The 19,699-nt window shown below is 39.2% G+C and overlaps 1 protein-coding gene across 3 annotated transcripts in view; it reads right to left on the bottom strand.

Moving 5' to 3' along the window:
* TTBK2 (tau tubulin kinase 2) overlaps window positions 1–19,699 on the bottom strand; it is a 205,336-nt gene that overhangs the window by 103,622 nt on the left and 82,015 nt on the right. For all 3 annotated transcript variants that reach the window (XM_066276907.1, XM_066276906.1, XM_066276908.1), the window contains one exon: window positions 3,318–3,391. In XM_066276907.1, the coding sequence (XP_066133004.1) occupies window positions 3,318–3,391 (74 nt within the window). The remainder of the gene's footprint in view (window positions 1–3,317; window positions 3,392–19,699) is intronic.

Genomic DNA, 19,699 nt, shown 5'->3' with positions numbered 1-19,699 from the left:
ACAAAAAGAAAACTGTAAGAAAAAAAAAGGGAACCTACAGATTAAAACAGACTTAAGAACCCATGGTGATGTTTCTCAACTATCCTCTGTACCCCCCAAAATAAAATATAACACACACACACACACACACACACACACACACACACACACACACGAGACTTAAGACATATAGCCACCGCCTGAGCAGGTGGTGGCGCAGTGGATAGAGCGTCGGACTGGGATACAGAAGAACCCAGGTTCGAGACCCCAAGGTCGCCAGCTTGAGTGTGGGCTCATCTGGTTTGAGCAAGGCTCACCAGCTTGGACCCAAGGTCACTGGCTCAAGCAAGGGGTCACTCAGTCTGCTGAAGGCCCACGGTCAAGGCATATATGAGAAGCAATGAACAACTAAGGTGTTGCAACGAAAAACTGATGATTGGTGCTTCTCATCTCTCTCCGTTCCTGTCTGTCTATCCCTATCTATCCCTCTCTCTGACTCTCACTCTGTCTCTGAAAAAATAAAAAAATAAAAAAGACATATAGCCACCAAATGTAGTATGTGATTCTGTCTGGAACTAGATTCAAGTAAACCAAATACAAAAAATAGGAAGATATGATCAAGCAAATCTGAAGACTGACTTGATATTTGATGTTATTTAGGAATTATTGTGTAGTGTGACTAAGATGGAAAAAGAGGAATACTTCTTAGAAATATATATATTAATATATTTACAGATTAAATATTTCTTGGATTTATTTTGAAATAATCTAGGGAGGGAAAGGAGAGAAAAAATTTACTTGGAACAAGATTGGCCATATATTAATAATTTTTTAAAAGATTTTATTGATTCTATAGAGAGAGGAGAGAAAGAGGGGTTGGGAGAAACAAGAAGTATCAACTCAAGAGTTGCTTCACATTAGCTGTTCATTGATTGTTTGTTGTCTGTGCCTTGGCTGGGCAAGCCCAGGGTTTCAAACCAGCAACCTCAGCCTTCCAGGTCAACGCTTTCTCCACTGCACCACCACAGGTCAGGCTTGATAATTACTGAAAGTGGGTGATGAGTACATGGGTCCATTATGTAATTCTCTCTATTTTTGTGTATGTTTAATTTTTTCCATAATAATAAAAATTTTAAAGATATGACAACTCTGATGTTAGGCAATCTTGATCTACATCTGTACTGGTTACAGGATTCAAAATATTTTTTTGCCCTTCCCTAGGTGATATGCTTATCACAAAATATCACCCTAAGGATGTTCTTGTAAAGCCTCAATGGTGACAGGATAATAAATGAGACGTGGCCAAGTTCTTATCAGTAGAAATGAAAAAAGAAATGTCTATAACTGCTTGAATCCTGTAAGATTTTAAGATCCATTTTAATGATAAATAGCTAGAATTGCTAAACAGAGATAAAATTCATTCCTTAAAACTTTTAAAGCAGGTGTTATATAATTGAATTGCTGGGAAGAAAAGAGTAAAATTTAGCTAAGAATAATGAATTTGGTCGTTTTATTTTATTTATGCCCTCTATGATGTCCTCTACCTTCCTCCTTTCTCTGCAATCACCACACTGTTGTGAATTTGCAGTTTTTAGAAGAAATTAGTAATGTCAGTGAGAAGCTTGGTCTGAGCATATAAATTTTAATAAAAATATATGGGAGAAACTTACTAGTAATCTTTAATATGTCAAGAGAGTACCCACTAACAGTTATACTAACTTGAACCTTGTCCCAAATCAAGACAACCCTAAATGTAGAGATGGGGGTGGTTAGTGGTGGGCTAATTTTCTTTTTCTTTTTTTTCTTTTCAGGGCTAATTTTCTTATGACAGGAAAAAGGATAGCATGCAAGTCAAATGGAAAGGTTCTTGGATGGGTCCACAGGGGAGTGCCAAAGGCCACAAAAGCTATCATTACCTGATTTACAAGCCTCCTTAGTTTTCCCAGACTAAGAGCCTTCTCATTTTCCAAAGTGAGATTTAAGTAATTGCAAATAAAATAAAAACAAGCATGTGCTAAGACAAGAGGCACTCTGCAGTCTTGAAAAAGCTCCTGTCCATATTCTCCAGTTATTAGTAACCGAAGAACAAAACTGAAGAGTTTTCTTTAATTGTGCCAAGAACACCGGCCTCAGGCTTCCACCAAGCCCTAACACCCATCAAGTAACCAGTCTCAGGCCAACCACAAACTTCCCTGAGCTTCAGCCTTTTCATTTGCAAAATGGAGATACAACCTGTCCTATAAGAAGTTTCTAAATCCAAAATAAAACAATATATCATAGTTTAAAGTTATAATATCATAGTTTAAAATATAAAAATTATAATATTATTATTGGCCAAAGTGAGAAAAAGCAGGGTCCATATTAATAACCTAAAAAGGTCCAGGAATAGCTGCCTCAAGAAATAAACCTGGGCTGGCTCCAGAAATAGCAAAACACATGACTCAAAGATTTTAAGGCTAAAGTCCATAGATAAATATCTTTAAATCTACATCAAGTGCTGAAGGATAATTGATGGAAACAAGAAAAGCCTTCTGAGGAAAAGAAGAAGCACTTAGGCTAGGATCTATGTCTCTGAAATCACTGCTATGTAGTAAAGTTGAAAAAATAAAAGAACCATGTGCCCAAAACAAATTTTGCTAAAGCTGAAAAAGAAACCTTGAGATCTTTAACTTAGGCAGCAAGCTGAATAACGCTTTTATACGTTGAGGATGGCTATAGATCAAGGGGGGTGTGTGGGGTATGTGTGTTCAGGGGCAGAGGTAGAATCAGAGAGGTGATGGTTTTCCCTCTCCTTCCTGTTGCAATCATTACTCCAATATTCGCCTTCTGAATTTCTCTTACTGCTGCCCCAACCCACCTCCAATTTCCATCTAAAGGACAGGGAACAGAGAGAGTAATGTTAAAGAATGAAAAGAGAAAAAGGGATAGAATTTCTCCTCTATCTCAACTAGTGCTTACATTTACATTTTCAAGCAATTAAGGTTGGTACTTGAACACATAAACAGAAAACTATAGTCCTTAAAGTAACAATGGGTAGAAAGGGAAGGGACAGGGAGAGAGCAAGACTCACATTATATCCAGCAATCCATGTGTGAACTGAAAACTTTGCAATTATGACAGTCAGTGATGATATGGATCAACTCAAATAGTTGACAGGAACAATCCTTCCATCTTTAGAAATATCTGTACCAAGTCTGTTTAAATAAATTTTCATCTGCATAATATAAAACATTTCTGAGATGATATCAAGAATGTCATTATTATTATTCTTTTCCACTATAATTAGGTACCTGAATCAAAACTGTAAGATTTTAAGATACACTTTCAAGGCAACCTACCTGCAACTGCATGACCACATAGTTGAAGCGATCATTCCTTCCACAGCCAATAAATCTACAAACATGGTCTTTCCCTGGATAAAGAAAGAAAGAAAACAGTGGAAAAGATTATATTATAGTTTCTCTTCTGAAAAATTAATAATTTGTTTTTCTGTATAGCATTTTATGATTGAATATAAAGAACCTGTTTTAAGAACCTTAAAGAACCTGACCAGGTGGTGGTGCAGTGAATAAAGCGTCAGCCTGAGATGTTGAAGACACAGGTTTGAAACCCCAAGGTCACCGGCTTGAGTACAGGCCCACCAGCTTGAGTGCAGAGTCTTTGGCTTGAGCATGGGATCACACATCCCATGGTCACCAGCTTGAGCCCAAAGGTCGCTGGCTTGAACAAGGGGTCACTGGCTCTGCTGGAGCTTCCCCCCGCCCTAGTCAAGGCACGTATGAAAAAGCAATCAATGAAAAACTAAGGTGCTACAACTATGAGTTAACACATCTCATTTCTTTCCCTTTCTGTCTGTCCCTTATCTGTCCCCTTCTCTGTCTCTCTAGCTAAAGAAAAAAAAATAGATAAAATACTTAAATGTAAATCATGAAACCATAAAAATCTTGGATGAAAACACAGGCAATAAACTCTCCAATATCTCTTGTAGCAATATTCTTGCCAATGTATCTTCATGGGCAAGTGAAATAAAGGACAAAATAAACGGGACTATATCAAACTAAAAAACTTTTTAACAAAACAAAAAACCAACCCGCACAATGGGAGAACATATTCGCTGACACATCTGATAAGGAGTTAATAACCAAAATTTATAAAGAACTTCTAAAACTCAACACCAGGAAGATGAACAGACACATTGCCAAAGAGGACATACATATGGCCATATGAAAAAATATTCAAAGTCACTAAACATCAGAGAAATGAAATTTAAAATCACAATGAGATACCTCCTCATACCTGCCAGGATGGCTCTCAGTAACAAATCAAAACACAGGTACTGCCTGACCTGTGGTGGTGCAGTGGATAAAGCGTTGACCTGGAAATGCTGAGGTCGCTGGTTCAAAATCTGGGCTTGCCTGGTCAAGGCACATATGGGAGTTGATGCTTCCAGCTCCTCCCCCCTTTCTCTCTCTCTGTCTCTCCCTCTCCTCTCTAAAATGAATAAATAAATAAAAAAAATTTAAAAAAGAAAAACAAAAAAAACCCCCACAGGTACTGATGAGGGTATGGAGAAAAGAGAACCCTACCGTACTGCTGGTGGGAATGCAGACTGGTGCAGCCACTGTGAAAAACAGTATGGCATCCTCAAAAAATTAAAATTGGAACTGCCTTTTGACTTAGCTATCTCACTTTTAGGAATATATGCTAAGAATCCCAAAACACTAATTGAAAAGAAGATATGCACCCCCATGTTTATTGCAGCATTGTTTACAATAGCCAGGATCTGGAAGCAGCCCAAGTGTCTATCAATGGACGAGTGGATAAAAAAGCTGTGGTACATATACACAATGGAATACTCTAAGGCCATGAAAAAGAAAAAAATCTTACCTTTTGCAATGGCATGGATGGACCTGGAGATTATTATGTTAAGTGAAATAAGTCAGGCAGAGAAAGACAAATACCATATGATTTCACTTACATATGAACTGAGGAATGGAATAGAGGCAGAAGTGGGGTCACAGGGAGCAGAGGGACAGCTGTCAGAGGGAAGAGGGATGAGGGGATGGGATCAGAGAGGCTGAAGGGATTAGTGAAATTATATATATATATATATATATATATATATATATATATATATAACACAGATACAGATAACAGGACAGCAAATTTCAGAGGGCAGAGGGGATTTGGGGAGGGGGGCAATGGGGGTACATTGTGGGGGGCTGAGGGTGTTATATTGAGTGGTGCACTTGAATCCATGTTAATATATATAATAAATTTTAAAATTTAATTAAAAAAAGAGAAAAAGAAGAGTTAATAGGTTAAAGGGTTGGATAACAGTTAAAAGGTGGCATACTGAAACATAAAATGGATGCTAAAGTCTTGTATGCCACATGGAGTTCAGATTTGACTCCTTATTATAGATAATGGTGGGGGAGGGGCTAGTTCTAAGGTTTTCAAGCAAGAGGGCTACATGATTTGGGCTGTGTTTTGGAAAGAGAACATTAATCACCATTACATGCTGATTTATGGCAGGGAGATCAACTAGGTGGTTAATACACTACTCCAGGTAAAAGATGAGGAAGGTTCAAATTAACGCACCTGCATTCAAGCTGGTGACCTCAAGATTTCAACCTGGGTCCTCAGCGTCCCAGGTCAATGCTCTTATCCACCGCTCCACGACCTGATCAGGAAGCTATAATTCTATCCTTGTGCTAGTACCATGTCTTCATTACTGTCACTTTATACTAAGTTTTGAAATCAGGAAGTTTAAGACTACAACTTTGTTGTTCTTTTTTTTTTTTCTAAAGTGAGAGGAGGGGATATACAAAGACAGACTCCTGCAAGCCCCCTAACCAGGATCCACCCAGCAACCTGTTTGGGCTAATGCTTGAATCAACCAAGCTATCCTCAGCCCCTGGGGTCAACGCTAGAACCAATCAAGCCACTGGCTGCAAGAGGGGAAGAGAGAGAGAAACGGAAGAGAAGCAGATGGTTGCTTCTCATGTGTGCCCTGTCAGGGGATCGATCTGGGACATCCACATGCTGGGCCAATGTTCTATCCACTGAGTCAACCAGTCAGGGCCTATTGTTCTTTTTTCAAAACAGTTTTGATTATCTAGGGTCTCTTGCAATTCTATATTAATTTTAGAATCAGCTTGTCCATTAGAAGCCAGCTAGGATTTTGGTAGGCATTGTGTTCAATCTGTAGATCAATTTCAGGAGTACGACCATGTCAATAATATTATCTTCCAATCTACAAATATATCTTTTGATGTATTTATACCTTCTTTATTTTTTTCAACTGCTTTGTAATTTTCAGAAAAAAAGTTTTGCACTTCTTTTGTTAAATTTATTCCTACATGTTTTATTCTTTTTGATGCTATTATAAATGAAATTGTTCTGTTAATTTCATTTTTGGCTTGTTCATTGCCACTGTCTTGTAATATAAATGATTTTTGTATATTTACCTTGTATCCTACAATCTTGCTGAACTTGTTTATAAGTTCTAATAATTTTTTCAGTGGATTCCCGAGGATTTACTATATATAAGATCATGTCACCTATAACTAGAGATAGCTTTACTTCTTTCCAATCTGAGTGCATTTTATTTCATTTTCTTGACTTGAAGAAACATGGCAAAAAGTAGAAATCCTTGTCATGTTCCTTATCTTTGGTGGAAAGAGCCAGTCTTCTATCATATTAACTATGAGTCTTTTTTTTTTTTTTAATAGATGTCCATTATCAGGTAAGGAAGTTCTTTTCTATTCCTAGTTTGTTTGGAATTTTTATCATGAGGGGTACTAACTTTTATTAAATGGGCCTTCTGTGTATACTACCATAATCATGATGCTTTTGTCATTTGTTCTGTTGATACAGTGTATCATATTGATTTTCATATTTTGAGCCAACTTGGAATTCCAGAGATAAATTCCACTTACTCATGGTCAATAATCTTTTCTATATGTTGCTGAATTCTTTTTTATATGTTGCTAAGGATATTTGCATCTATATTCATAAGAGACATTGGTTTGTAGTTTCCTTTTAATATCTTTGACTGTTTTTGGTATCAGAGTAATACTAGTCTCATAGAATGAATCAGGAAAAGTTCCCTCCTTTTCTGTATTTTTTGGAAGAGTCTGTTTTTAAAAATTGGCATTAATCTTCCTTTAAATGTTTTTAGAATTCAGCAGTGAAGTCATCCAGGCCGGACTTTCAACAATGGGTAGGTGTTTTTATTATTATAAAATTTTGTAATTTATTGTTAATTTTAATTTTTTATTCTCTTTTTTAAATTGAGGTAGTATTCATTAGTAAGATCATATCGATTTATTTATTTATTAAGTGAGAAGCAAGAGGCAGGGAGGCAGAGACAGATTCCTGTATGCATCCCTATCAGGATCCATCCAGTAAGCCCTGTACAGGGCGATGCTCTGCCCATCTGAGGCGGTTGCTTCATTGCTTGGCAATCAAGCTATTTCAGCACTTGAGACAAGGCCATGGAGCATTCCTCAGCACCCAGGGCCAAATTGCTCAAACCATTTGAGCCAGGCTGTGGGAGGGGACAAGAGAGAGAGAGACAAAGAAAATGAGGCAGAGGGAGTAGGAGAAAGAGAGAGAGAGAGAGAGAGAGAGAGAAAGAGAGGGGAAGGGGGATGGGTGGAGAAGCAGATGGGTGCTTCTCCTGTGTACCCTGACTGGGAATCAAACCCGGGACTTCCACACACCAGGCCAACACTCTACCACTGAGTCAGCTGATCAATATCATATAGATTTTAAGTATGCCTTTTCTATGATACACGATCTGTATACTGCATTGTGTGCCTACCATCCAAAATCAAATCATCCTTACCCATTGTATGTCTATTCAGATTTCCTATTTCTTCATAAGTCAGTTTCCATAGGTTATATCTTTCTAGGAATTTGTCCATTTCATGTAAGTTATTTAATTTATTGTCATATAGTCCATATTTCTTTATTATAATACTTTTTATTTCTGTAAGATCACTAGAAATGTCCTCTCTTTAATTCCTCCAGCCCCAGAATTTGTTTTGTTTTTGTTTTTTGAGAGAGAGGAAGGAAAAGAGAAAGGAGAGGGAAGGGGAGCATTCATTTGTTGTTCCTCTCAATCGTGCATTCATTGGTTGCTTCCTGTTTGCCCTGACCAGGAATTGAACCTGCAACCTTGTCATTTCTATGGAAAGGGAAATAAAGCATTAACTTAAGAATTAAATCTCAACTCTGCAACTTAATAATTATGAAACTTTGAGCAAGTTTGTTTGGTCAAAAGAACTATTGAGAGAATTAAGTGAGATAATCTGTTTACAAAGTATTTACTATAATTGATTAACTATCCAGCATTCATTCCTCCTTACTAACAGCACCCAAATCTCTCTTGGAGAATGATCTTCCTCAATTATTTATCTACTCTCAATAGACTTGACCCCCTCCTTAACGTTGTAATGAACACAGAGGTGTATATATTCGTTCAAATTAGTGTTTTGGGTCCCTCTGGATAAATTCCCAGAAGTGGAATTACTGGGTCATTAGGAAGTCCCTTTTTTTTTGGAGCTAACTCCATGCTGCTTTCCACAGTGGCTGCACCAATTTGCATTTTAACCAACAGTGCACAAGGGTTCCTTTTTCTGCATATCCTTGCGAACATTTGTTCTTTGGTGATTTATTGATGACAACCATTCTGACAGGTGTGAGGTGGTACTTCATTGTCATTTTAATTTGCATTTTGCTAATGATTAGTGACAATGAACATCTTTTTATGTTTCTATTGGCCATCTATATGTCTCCTCTGGAGAAGTGTTTATTCAGTTCCTTTGCCCATTTTTTTTCTTCTTTTCTTTCCTTGTTTTTTTTTTTCTTTCCTTGTTTTTAAATGAGAGGTGGGGAGATAGTGAAATAGACTCCCACATGTGCCCTGACTGGGATGCACCCAACAGCCCATCTGGGGCTGATGCTCAAATTAATTGAGCTATTTTTAGTGCCTGACATTGATGTGCTCGACCAACTGAACAATCCTCAGTGCCCAGGGCCCATGCTTGAACCAACTGAGCCACTGGCTATAGGAGAGAAAGAAGTAGAAAAGGGGGATAGGGAGGAGAGAGAAGCAGATGGTTGCTTTTCTTATGTGCCCTGACCAGAAATTGGACCTGAGACATTCATACACCAGGCCAATGCTCTATCCACTAAACCAACTGGCCAAGGCCATTTGCTCATTTCTTAATTGGATTGTTTTTCTGATATTGAGTTTTACAAGTTCCTTATAAATTTTGTATCTTAAGCCCTTATCAGATGTTTCGGCAAATATGTTCTCCCATTCAGTGTGTTGTCTTTTAATTTTATTGATGGCTTCCTTTGCTGTGCAGTTATTTATTTATTTATTGTATTTTTCTGACGTTGGAAATGGGGAGGCAGTCAGACAGACTCCCGCATGCGCCCAACCGGGATCCACCCAGCACACCCACCAGGGGGCGATGCTCTGCCCATCTGGGGCGTCGCTCCGTTGCAACCAGAGCCATTCTAGCTCCTGAGGCAGAGACCATAGAGCCATCCTCAGCACCCAGACCAACCTTGCTCCAATGGAGCCTCAGCTGCGGGAGGGGAAGAAAGAGATAGAGAGGAAGGAGAGGGGGAGGGGTGGAGAAGCAGATGGGCGCCTCTCCTGTGTGCCCCAGCTGGGAATCGAACCCGGGACTCCTGCATGCCAGGTCGACACTCTACCACTGAGCCAACCAGCCAGGGCCTGCGCAGTTATTTTAGTTTGATGAAGTCCCACTTGTTTATATTGTCTTGTGTTTCCCTTGCCTGAGGCAATATATAAATATAAGAAAAAATATTGTACAAGAAATGTCCGAGACGATGGAATAGGTGGACATACCAACTTCCACCTCCCAAAACCAAAGTGGATTACAACTTAATTTTAAAAACCATCACCTAGAAAAACCAACTATGGACTAAACTAAGAAGACTCTTTAACCAAGGATCAGTGAAGAAGACACACTGAGACTGATAGGAAAAGTGGAAACATGGAGAGGGCTGCCCAGCTCCCCTGAGCGAGCGGCAGCACGGAGGGACTAGCGTGGTAGGAAGTGAGTTTAGTGGAGAGGGGAGGGTCCTGGGCCTCAGGAATAAAGCCCCACCTGCATCCCCAGAGCCTAGAAGAGGCTTACAGACAGAATTTAGCGGTAAAACAAGCCAGGACACTGTTTGTAAGAAAGAGATAGATTTCTCAGACCCAGGATTCTTCTTAAAGGGATGGCACAGAAAACCTCTTTCACAACCACTCACCTGGGGCTCTGCGGGTCAAGGAGAGATGAGAGGACTGGAGTAGCAGGAAGAGAGTGTAATCTAGGAGGCACAGGGAAAAACACTTTGAGGGACAGCCACCCTAAACTCTGGGCTGAGTCACTCCCCAAATCTGAAGTGAATATTTCCCCTGGAACCAGCAATACCAGCAAAGGGAAGTAGGACCCCAGCCAAACAGAACCTCTCCTGTAGCACTCAGAGCAGAGTTGCTTAGAATGAGGGGGCCTTTAGAGATAAAGTATTGAGTGATAGGTCTGAGCTGCATTGTTCCACCCACACTGCTGAATGCTAGCTGAAAGTCGGGCAGCAGCAGCGGCCAGACACAGAACCGTGGTTCTGTCAGTGGGGGCAGAAGCAGGGCTGGCCATGGCTGAGGCCTGGCAGGAGCTCAGTCTTGCCCAGCAGCTGTGGAGGAAAAGGAGTACACAAAAGCAGCCCTACCCATGTCTGGGGGGGGGGGAGCAAGAGTGATCCAACTGCACTCCCAGCTGCGGGGTCAGGGCGAAAGCCTGAAAGCCAGGGAACCCGTGGTTACCCGTGGCTGAGTGAGGCACACAGCTCAGCCTGTGGAACCGGGGTTTGTGGCCCGGTGTGAGAACACAGCCCTGGTGGGGCGAAAGACAGGGAACCAACAGATACCCGCAGCTGAGCTTGGGCACGCAGCTCCACCAGCAGAGCTGGGGCTTGTAACCCAGCGCAAGAAAGCAGCAATGCCTGGGGAGCCGGGCTTACAGTCTGATGGAGAGCACATCTCTGCATGTGAGGGCGGGGCAGAAGCCAGGAAAACGGCAAAGACCCATGGCTGAACATAGGTGTGTAGTCCTACACCGTGGTGCTGTGGCTTGCAGCCCCAACAGGGCACAGGGGCGCAGCTGGGCCCATGGGGGTGGGGAATGTGAACACAGCTCCACCCATAGAGGAGAGGCAGAAACCATAGAGACTGCCCAGCAAGCCGGCACCAGCAACACCCAGACCAAAATGCCAGAGACAACAACAGGGGGTGGTGGGCCTGCATACAGACCACACCTAGGGAACACAGAGGCCACACCCATTGGACTCCTGTGGCCACACACTTCTTACACATAGGTAAAATGGGAAGGCAGAGAAATGCAACCCAAATGAATGAAGAGAAATTGCCAGAAAAGGACTTAAATGAGTCCAATATAACCATGTTACCGGATGCAGAGTTTAAAATAATGATTGTTAGGATGCTCAAAGACCGTAGAACAATAACAGATGGACATAACAAGCACCTACATAAAGAGATAGCAAGTATAGAAAAAAACATTGAAATAATAAAAAAGAATCAGAAATGACAAATACAATATCAGAAATGAAGACCACAATGGAAGGAATTAAAAGCAGAATGGATGAAGCTAAGGACTGAATGAGCAAGATAGAGGACAAGATAAACAAAGGCACAAAAGCAGAGCAACAAAATAAAAGAGACTCAAAAAGTCTAAGGAAACTCTAAGAGGGCTCTGTGACAACATGAAGAGAAATAACCGCATCATATGGGTTTCTGAAGAAGAAGAGAAAGAACAAGGGATATAGACTTTGTCCGAAGAAATCATAGCTGAAAACTTCCCTAAACTGATGCAGGAAAAAGTCACACAGGTTCCAGAAGCACAGAGAATTCCATTAAAGAGAAACCAAAAAAAATCTACACCAAGACACCTCATAATTAAAATACCAAAGCTAAGAGATAAAGAATACTAAAAGCTGTCAGAGAAAAGCAGTTTATTACCTACAGAGGAGCCCCCATAAGGATGACATCTGACTTCTCAACAGAAACACTTGAAGCCAGAAGGGAATGGCAAGAAATATTCAAAGTAATACAGAACAAGAGCCTACAACCAAGACTTCTTTACCCAGTAAGGCTATCATTTATAGTTGAAGGAGAAATTAAAAGCTTCCCAGACAAAAAAAAAAAAAAAAAACCCTCAAGAAATTCATTACAACCAAACCAACGCTGCAAGAAATGTTAAGGGGCCTGCTGTAAACAGAACAAAGGGGGAAAATAATATAGTAAAAGAACAATGTAGCTTTAAAGAATAAAATGGCAATAAACAACTACACATCAATAGTAACCTTAAATGTAAATGGCTTAAATGATCCAATCAAAAGACATAGGGTAGGTGCATGAATAAGAAACAAGACCTTCACATATGCTGTCTACAAAAGACCCACCTCAAAACCAAAGATACACATAGACTGAAAGTAAAAGGTTGGAAAAAAATATTTCATGCAAATGGAAATGGAAAAAAAAGCTGGGGTAGCAATACTTATATTTGACAAAATAGACTTTAAAACAAAGCCTATAGTAAGAAATAAAGAAGATCACTACATAATGATAAAGGGAGCAATCCAATAGGAAGATATAACCATTGTAAATATCTATTCACCTAATATAGGAGCACCTAAATATATAAAGCAGATTTTGATGGATATAAAGAGCGAGATCAACAGCAATACTATAATAGTAGAAGATTTCAATACCCCACTAACATCACTAGATAGATCCTCAAGAAAGAAAATTAACAAAGAAACAGCAGACTTAAAGGACACACTAGATCAACTGGATTTAATAGATATCTTCAGAACCTTTCACCATAAAGCAGAAGAATATACATTTTTTTCAAGCACTCATGGTACATTCTCTAGGATAGACATGTTAGGGCACAAAAGGGGTCTCAATAAATTTAAGAAGATTGAAATCATATCAAGCATCTTCTCTGATCACAATGTCATGAAACTAAAAATCAACTAAAACTGAAAAATACTCAAAACACTTGGAAACTAAATAGTATGTTATTAAACAATGAATAGGTTAACAATGAGATCAAAGAAGAAATAAAAAAATACCTAGAAATGAATGATAATGAGCATACAACTCAAAATTTATGGGACACAGCAAAAGCAGTCTGAGAGGGAAGTTCATAGCACTACAGGCATACTTTCAGAAGCAAGAAAAAGCTCAAATCAACAACTTAACCCTGCATCTAAAAGAACTAGAGGCCTTGGCCAGTTGGCTCAGTGGTAGAGTGTCAGCCTGGCATGCAGGAGTCCCAGGTTCGATTCTCAGCCAGGGCACACAGGAGAAGCACCAATTTGCTTCTCCACCCTTCCCCCTCTCCTTCCTCTCTGTCTCTCTCTTCCTCTCCCACAGCCAAGGCTCCATTGGAGCAAAGTTGGCCCGGGCACTGAGGATGGCTCTGTGGCCTCTGCCTCAGGCACTAGAGTGGCTCTGGTTGCAACAGAGCGATGCCCCGGATGGGCAGAGCATCGCCCCCTGGTGGGCGTGCCAGGTGGATCCCGGTTGGGCGCATGCAGGAGTCTGTCTGACTGCCTCCCCATTTCTGGCTTCGGAAAAATGCAAAAAAAAAAAAATATATATATATATATAAAACTAGAAAAAGAACAGCAAGTAATACCTAGAGGAAGTAGAAGGAAGGAAATAATAAAGATCAGACTGGAAAGAAATGACATAGAGGCTAAAAAAAAACAACACACAGGACCAATGAAACCAAGAGCTGGTTCTTTGAAAAGGTAAACAAGATAGATGAACCTTTAACCAGACTCACTAAGAAAAAAAGAGAGAGGACTCAAATAAATAAAATTAGAAATGAGAGCGAAGAAATAACAACTGACACAACAGAAATACAAAGGATTGTAAGAAAATACTATGAAGAACAGTATGCCAAAAAATTAGACAACCTAGGTGAAATGGACAAATTCCTTGAAACATATAATCTTTCAAAAATCAATCTGGAAGAATTAGAAAACCTAAACAGACTGATTACAACAAATGAGATTGAAACAGTTATCAAAAGACTCCCAACAAACAAAAGCCCTGGGCCAGATGGCTTCACAGGTGAATATTCAAAGAAGAACTAACTCCTATCTTTCTCAAGCTATTTAAAAAAATTCAAGAGGAAGGAAGACTCCCAAACTCCTTTTATGAGGCAAGCATAATTCTGATTCCAAAACCAAGCAAAGACAACACAAAGAAATAAAATTATAGGCAAATATCCCTGATGAATATAGATGTTAAAATCCTCAACAAAATATTAGCAAATCGGATCCAGCAAAATATGAAAAAAATCATACATCATGGTCAAGTAGGATTTATTCTGGGAAGGCAAGGCTGATACAATATTCGCAAATCAATCAATGTGATCCATCACATAAACAAAAGGAAGGAAAAAAACCACATGATAATTTCAATAGATGTAGAAAAAGTATTTGATAAAATCCAGCACCAACTCGTGATCAAAACTCACAGCAAAGTGGGAATACAGGGAACATACCTCAACATGATAAAGGCCATCTATGACCAACCCATAGCCAACATCATGCTCAGTGGGCAAAAATTAAATACTATTCCCTTAAGATCAGAAACAAGGCACGGGTGCCCCCTTTCACCACTCTTATTCAACATAGTTCTGGAAGTCCTAAACACAGCAATCAGACAAGAAGGAGAAATAAAAGGCATCCAAATTGGAAAAGAAGTAAAACTATCATTAATTGCTGATGATATGATACTGTACATAGAAAACCCTAAAGTCTCAGTCAAAAAACTACTGGACCTGATAAATGAATTCAGCAAAGTGGCAGGATATAAAATTAATACTCAGAAATCAGAGGTATTTTTATACACCAACAATGAACTGTCAGAAAGAGAAATTAAAGAAACAAAGTACCTAAGAGTAAATTTAACCAAGGAGATTAAAGGCTTGTACTTGGAAAATTATAAAACACTGATAAAAGAAATCACGGAATATACAAACAAGTGGAAGCATATACCGTGTTCATGGATAGGAAGAATAAACATTAAAATGTCTACATTACCTAAAGAAATTTATAAATTTAATGCAATACCAATAAAGATACCAATGACATACTTCAAAAATTTACAATACATATTCCAAAAATTTATATGAAACCAAAAAGAACACGAATAGCTGTAGCAATCTTGAAAAAAAAGAATAAAGTGGGAGATATCACTTCCAAGTTATACTACAAGGCCACTGTACTCAAAACAGCCTGGTACTGGCATAAGAACAGGCATATAGATCAATGGAACAGAACAGAGAACCCAGAAATAAACCCACACCTATATGGACAATTGATATTTGATAAAGGAGGTAAGAGCATACAATGGAGTAAAGACAGTCTCTTTAACAAATGATGTTTGGAAAATGGAATAGTTACCTGCAAAAAAATGAAACTTACACCATTCACAAAAATAAACTCAAAATGGATAAAAGACTTAAATGTAAGTCATGAAACCTTAAGCCTCTTAGAAGAAAACATAGGCAGTAAGCTCTCCAACATTTCTCGCAGCAATATATTTGCTGATTTATCTCCACGGGCAAGTGAAATAAAAGACAGGATAAACAAATGGGACTATATCAAACTAAAAAGCTTTTGCACAGCTAAAGACAATATGAACAGAATAAAAAGACAAACTACACAATGGGAGAACATATTCGACAATACGTCTGATAAGGGGTTAATAACCAAAATTTATAAAGAACTTGTAAAACTCAACACTAGGAAGATAAACTATCCAATCAAAAAATGGGCAAAAGAAATGAATAGACACTTCTCCAAAGAGGACATACAGATGGCCAATAGACAGATGAAAAAATGTTCAACATCACTAATCTTTAGAGAAATGCAAATTAAAACCACAGTGAGATACACCTCACACCTGTCAGAATGGCACACATTAACAAAACAATATAATAAGTGCTGGCGAGGATGTGGAGAAAAGGGAACCCTTCTGCATTGCTGGTGGGAATGCAGACTGGTGCAGCCACTTTGGAAAACAGTATGGAGATTCCTCAAAAAATTAAAAATAGAACGGCCTTTTGACCCAGCCATCCCACTTTAAGGAATATATCCCAAGAACACCATATCACTGATTCAAAAGTTGAAATGCACCCCCATGTTTATGGCAGCATTGTTCACAATAGTGAAAATCTGAAAACAGCCCAAGTGTCCGTCAGTGGATGAGTGGATTAAAAAGCTGTGGTACATATATGTAATGGAATACTATGGGGCCATGAAAGAGAAGAAAATCTTACCTTTTGCAACAACATGGATGGACCTGGAAACTATTGTGTTAAGTGAAAAAGCCAGGCAGTAAAAGAAATATATCATATGACCTCATTCATTTGAGGAATCCAATGAACAAAGTGAACTGAGAAACGAAATTGAGACAGAAGAGGGATCAAAGGGACCAGAGGAAAAGAGGACAGAGGAAAAGGGGATGAAGGATGGGATAAACCTGAAGGGAATGGGGGATGTCTCTATGCGGAGTGGGGCAAGAAGGATGTTGAGGGGAATACAGGGGAGGGGGGATGCATTCGGGGCGACACTAGAATCTATGTAAACACAATAAATTAAAATCAATTTTAAAAATTTCCGAGATTTTACAGCCTATGTATTACTCTAGGATTTTTATGGTTGAGTCTAACATTTAATTCTTTAATTCATTTTGAGATTATTCTTATATATGGTGTAAGAAGGTGGTCTAGTTTCATTTTTTTACATGTATCTGTCCAATATTCCAAACACCATTTATTGAATAGATAATATTTATACCCCACTGTATGTTTTTACCTCCTTTGTCAAATATTAATTAACCACAAAGGTATGGGTTTATTTCTGGGCTCTCTAATCTGCTCCACTAATCTATATGTCTGCTTTTATGCTAGTATCATGCTATTTGATTACTTGTAATATAGTATGAGAGCAGGTACCATAATTCCTCAAACTTTGTTCTTCTTTCTCAAGATTTTTGTGCCTACTTGGGGTCTTTTTTGGTTCCATATAAATCTTTGGAATATTTGTTCTAGTTCTGTAAAATACACCATTGGTCTCTTGATAGGAATTGTGTTGCATATATACATTGCTTTGGGTATATGGACATTTTAATGATATCAATTCTTCCTAACCATGAACACCATATATGCTTCCACATATTTGTATTCTCTTCAATTTCTTTCTTCAGTGTCTTATAATTTTCCAAGTACAAGTTTTTTATATCCTTGATTTAAGTTTATTCCAAGGTATTTTATTATTCTTTTTTTTTTTTTTTTTTTTTAGAGAGACAGAAAAAGGAAGGGAGAGATGAGAAACATCAACTTGTAATTGAGTACCCATTTGTTCTCTGATTGCTTCCTATGCATGCCTTAACTGGGGTGCTCCAGGCAAGCCAGTGACCCCTTACTCAAGCTAGCAACCTTGGGCTCAAGCCAGCAACCATGGGGTCATGTTGATGATCCCACACTCAAACCAGCAACCATGGGGTCATGTTGATGATCCCACGCTCAAGCTGGCGACCTCAGGATTTCTTTCAATCCTGGGACCTCAGCACCCCAGGTCAACACTCTACCCACTGTGCCATCACCGTCAAGCAGTATTTTATTCTTTTTGAAGCAACTGTGAATGGGTTTGTTTTCTTAGTTTCCCTTTCTGATAGTTCATTATTGGTGTATAAAAGTGCAAGCAATTTCTGGATATCTTTGTATCCTGCTACTTTCCTGAATTCATTTATCAGTTTTAGTAGTATTTTGGTGGAATCTTTAGGGTTCTCTACATACAGTATCATGTCATCTGCAAATAATGACAGTTTTACTTCTTCCTTTCCAATTTAAATGCCTTTTATTTCTTCTTCTTGTCTGATTGCTGTGGCTAGGATTTCCAGTCCTGTGATAAATAAGCATAAAGAAAGCAGAAATCCCTGTCTTGTTCCTGACTGTAAGGGAAATGCTTATAGTTTGTGCCCGTTGAGTCTGATGTTGGCTGTGGGTTTGTCATATACAGCCTTTATTACATTGAAGTATATTCCCTCTATTCCCACTTTGCTGAGACTTTTTAACATAAATAAGTGCTGGGTCTTATGAAATGATTTTTCTTCATGAATTGCTATGATCATATGGTTTTTAGCCTTTATTTACTTATTTTTGTATTTTTCCAAAGTTAGAAGCGGGGAAGCAGTCGGACAGATTCCCACTTGTGCCCGACCAGAATCCACCCGGCCTGCCCACCAGGAGGCGATGCTCTGCCCATCTGTGGCGTTGCTCCGTTGCAGCTGGAGCCATTCTAGCACCTGAGGCGGGGGCCATGGAGCCGTCCTCAGCGCCCAGGCCAACTTTGTTCCAGTGGAGTCTTGGCTGCAGGAGGGGAAGAGATAGAGAGGAAAGAGAGGGAGAAGGGTGGAGAAGCAGATGTGCACTTCTCCTGTGTGCCCTGACTGGGAATCGAACTTGAGACTTCCACACACCAGGCTAACGCTCTACTGCTGAGCCAAATGGCCAGAGCCTAGCCTTTATTTTAATCATGTGGTGTATCACGTTTACTGATTTGTGGATGCTGTATCCACCTTGCATCCCTGGAATAAATCCCACTGGAGCATAGTGTATGACCTTTTTGATGTATTGCTGGATCCAGTTTGCTAATATTTTTGTTGAGGGTTTTAGAATCAATGTTCATCCGGGATATTTTAAGAAAATTCAAGGAACTTAGTGAGAACCACAACAGAATTAAAAAAAACACATAGAAACCATAGAAAAGGACTGCTCGGAAATGAGGAATACAATATCTGATATCAAGAATATACTGAAAGGAATGAACAGGGAATGAAGAGGATCAAATTAGCAATTTGGAATATAAAGTAGAAAAATAAACCCAATCAGAGAAGCAAAAAGAAAAAATGAATTAGAAAAAATGAGGGTAGTTTAAGGGACCTTCAGGACTACATGAATCTTAACAACATCACACCCACAGCATAGGGGTACCAGGAGAAGAGCAAGAGCAAGGGATCAAGAACAATAATGACCCAAATGATATATTGTAGAATTGTGCACCTGAATCCTGCATAATCTTATTAACCAATGTCACCCCAATAAATTCCATAAACATTTTTAAAAAAGAAATGATGACCGAAAACTCCCCAAATCTGGTGAAAGAAAAATCACACAAGCCCAGGAAGTGCAGAGAATCCTAACAAGATGAATCCAAAGAGGCCCACACCAAGACACATCATAGTTAAAATGGCAAAGGTTAAAGACAAAGAGAGAATCTTAAAAGCCACAAAAGAAAGGCAGTTTAGCTACCTACAAGAAAGCTCTCATTAGACTGCCAGCTGATTTCTCAACAGAAATATTTAAAGTGATAAAAAGCAAGGATTTACAACCAGAACTGATTTACCAGCAAGACTATCATTTAAAATTGAGCCTGACAAAGCGGTGGCGCAGTGGATAGAGTATCGGATTGGGATGCGGAGCACCCAGGTTCGAAACCCCGAGGTCGCTGGCTTGAACATGGGCTCACCAGCTTGAGCCCAGAGTCACTGGCTTGAGCAAGGGGTCACTCAGTCTGCTGTAGC

This window comes from Saccopteryx bilineata, chromosome 4, assembly GCF_036850765.1.
Source record: "Saccopteryx bilineata isolate mSacBil1 chromosome 4, mSacBil1_pri_phased_curated, whole genome shotgun sequence".
NCBI lineage: Eukaryota > Metazoa > Chordata > Mammalia > Chiroptera > Emballonuridae > Saccopteryx > Saccopteryx bilineata.
Note: the sequence above shows the minus strand (reverse complement) of the source record. Positions and strands in the feature narration are given on the sequence as shown.